Source organism: Empidonax traillii, unplaced genomic scaffold (assembly GCF_003031625.1).
Source record: "Empidonax traillii isolate 1590-97213 ecotype Southwest subspecies unplaced genomic scaffold, ASM303162v1 scaffold86:size2944007, whole genome shotgun sequence".
NCBI classification, from domain to species: Eukaryota; Metazoa; Chordata; class Aves; order Passeriformes; family Tyrannidae; genus Empidonax; species Empidonax traillii.
Window position 1 is genome coordinate 357938 of NW_020955279.1, and position 2305 is coordinate 360242.

Consider the following 2305-nt stretch of genomic DNA (forward strand, 5'->3'; position numbering starts at 1 on the left):
TTTTTTTTTTTTTTTTTTTTTTTAAGATGCTACATAGTCGAACAGGATTGGTCTTTTACGGCATAGGACTAGTTTACTACTAATATTTTTTTTTTCCCCTAGATAGACTTATTTACATACAAAAACAAGTTTCCTGACCACTTTTTTCCCCAATGCTCAGATGATCAAAACTCCCAACAATTAATTGTGTAGTGCCCAAAACACCAGGAGGCAGAAGAATCTCACACCAGCACAGCAGCAAGTTTTTTGCTCTAAGTCACTGGCTTTGAACAGGAGCCTTTTCAGACCACGCAGGATTAGTCAGTTTTGGGACGAGAAGGAAACATGAGATGAAATACATTAAAGAAGTCAAATATGCATTCAAACATCTCCGAATAACATTTTTAATTGGACTAAATGACCCGACAGCAGTGTAGCTTGGTCCCCTCGGTGAGAACAAGGCATCCATCGCCCCCTCATCCCAAGCGCGTCCCGCCATCAGCACCAGCCCCTCGGTGCTGCCCGGCACCCCCCCTGCCCACACACGGCTCTCTGCAGCTGCTCACCACTCAGGAAGTGCCAAGAAACTGGGAACTTGCACAGAGCTGAAGACACCGACAGAAACTGTTAAATTTATGAGCAGAATGGTGGATTAACGTATTTTACAGAAGTTATCGACACCTCCTGCCTAACCCAGCTCCAAACATCCCTAGGGCCAGCTCCAGCACTGGAGGAAGAGGGTTTAATTTTTTTTTTTCTAGTTTTCCTTTTTTTTTTCTTTTTCTTTTTAAAAAGAGGTAATCCAGCAACATGTACCAGGGTCTAAGAATGTTTAAAATGACATATACAATATTCCATTGTAGTGTTAAATCAGGATTTTCTCCCCCCCTCCCCTTCATCACTGAAGCGTGTTCTCTCTCATTCCTTCGCTCATCGTACATTTTAAACTTTCTAGATTATGTTACATAGTATTTGTGCAGGGGTAATTTAAAGGCAAGACCTGTGAGATGTCATACATTAATTTTTTTTTTTTTTAAACATTGTTATGAATAAATTTAATCCAATGATATGGCAGAACCATCAAACCAATTTACAATTTCCAGCATGCTGCCTCTACAAGGCTATTTTTCCTATAATTACACCAAAGACAAAGAACAAAACCACCAAAGCAAGTAGTCTGGAGCTGAGCCCTTCGTCCTTGACAGCAGCTGCAGAAGGAGAGATTGGGTTGTTTGGCTGGGGTACCTTCCTCATCCGCAGTCCATCTTCTTCCTAAAGGGAGATACAGTGATGAATTCCATGAAAAAAAGCTTAAACGTTCACCCTGGACCACATTTATTTAGGTGGGTGCTAAATACAATAGGTGAAAGGTAATTTACAGCTAATTCAGAGCTCTAGTTCCTAAATAACCCTGAGAAGGAAAAGGTAGTGAGGTAGGAAAGGAATTCTGGATCTGCTGGAGTGGTAGAACAAAAGCCATAAGCTCCTGGAAGTCTCCTCCTACTATGGGAACAGGAAATGGGGAAACTATTCTTGTCCAAGATCTAAGGACATCTTCAGAACTCCAAAAAGAACGGTGGAGGGAATGGCCTGCAGATGCTTTTCTTGCTCTGTGAGCACATAAGGTGCTCTTGGGGAAAAGGTTTTTCAACACAACTGAGATAAAGCTGCGTATTTTTCCCACCCGAAGGCAATCACACTCATCATTCCCCCAGTCAGATGTCAGATGTCACAAGCAAATTTTCCCAGCCTTTGAAGGGAAATCTATTTCCCCCATCACATTAATGCTGACATTTTGACATGAAACTAATGGCAATAATTAGGATATTTCCTTGGTACGAGCTTGACAGCTCACTTGATTGAAAGATGAATGAGACAAGAGATGAAGCAGCATAACACCACCAAATATTATCATTTCAAGTGGGGATGATGCTCCCCAGCTTTACCTAAAGTGTTGGGCAGCACAGCTGTGTGTTAGCACACTCCAGTCCACACACCACACTCACAGCACTTCAGGAGAGGGGAAAATGAGAATTTGGTGACCTTATTTGTGTCCAGCTGAAGCAACACTGTTAGAGTGTTTAATGTGATATGGTATTACAGTGCAAAAGTATAAGATACTGAAGCAAAAGCCCATAAAAAAAACATTCAAAATTGGAATAAAAGTTACTGCAGCCTTAAAAAACTGTTAGGTAAGTGAAATTCAAAAGGCTCAGGGTATGTCAGTGTTTCTCACTTTTGAATTTAAAGGGACACCTGAACATTCTGGATAACTTATTAATTAATTAATTAATTTACTCATTAAGTCTCAGGCCACCTGATCCCT

The 2305-nt window shown here is 40.9% G+C and overlaps 1 protein-coding gene across 3 annotated transcripts in view; it reads right to left on the bottom strand.

The window, feature by feature from the left end:
- The window catches only part of VAPB (VAMP associated protein B and C), a 34692-nt gene continuing 32387 nt past the window's right edge, over positions 1-2305 (bottom strand). For all 3 annotated transcript variants that reach the window (XM_027881238.1, XM_027881239.1, XM_027881240.1), the window contains one exon: positions 1-1251. In XM_027881238.1, coding sequence (XP_027737039.1) covers positions 1093-1251 — 159 coding nt within the window. In that variant the 3' untranslated portion in view covers positions 1-1092. The remainder of the gene's footprint in view (positions 1252-2305) is intronic.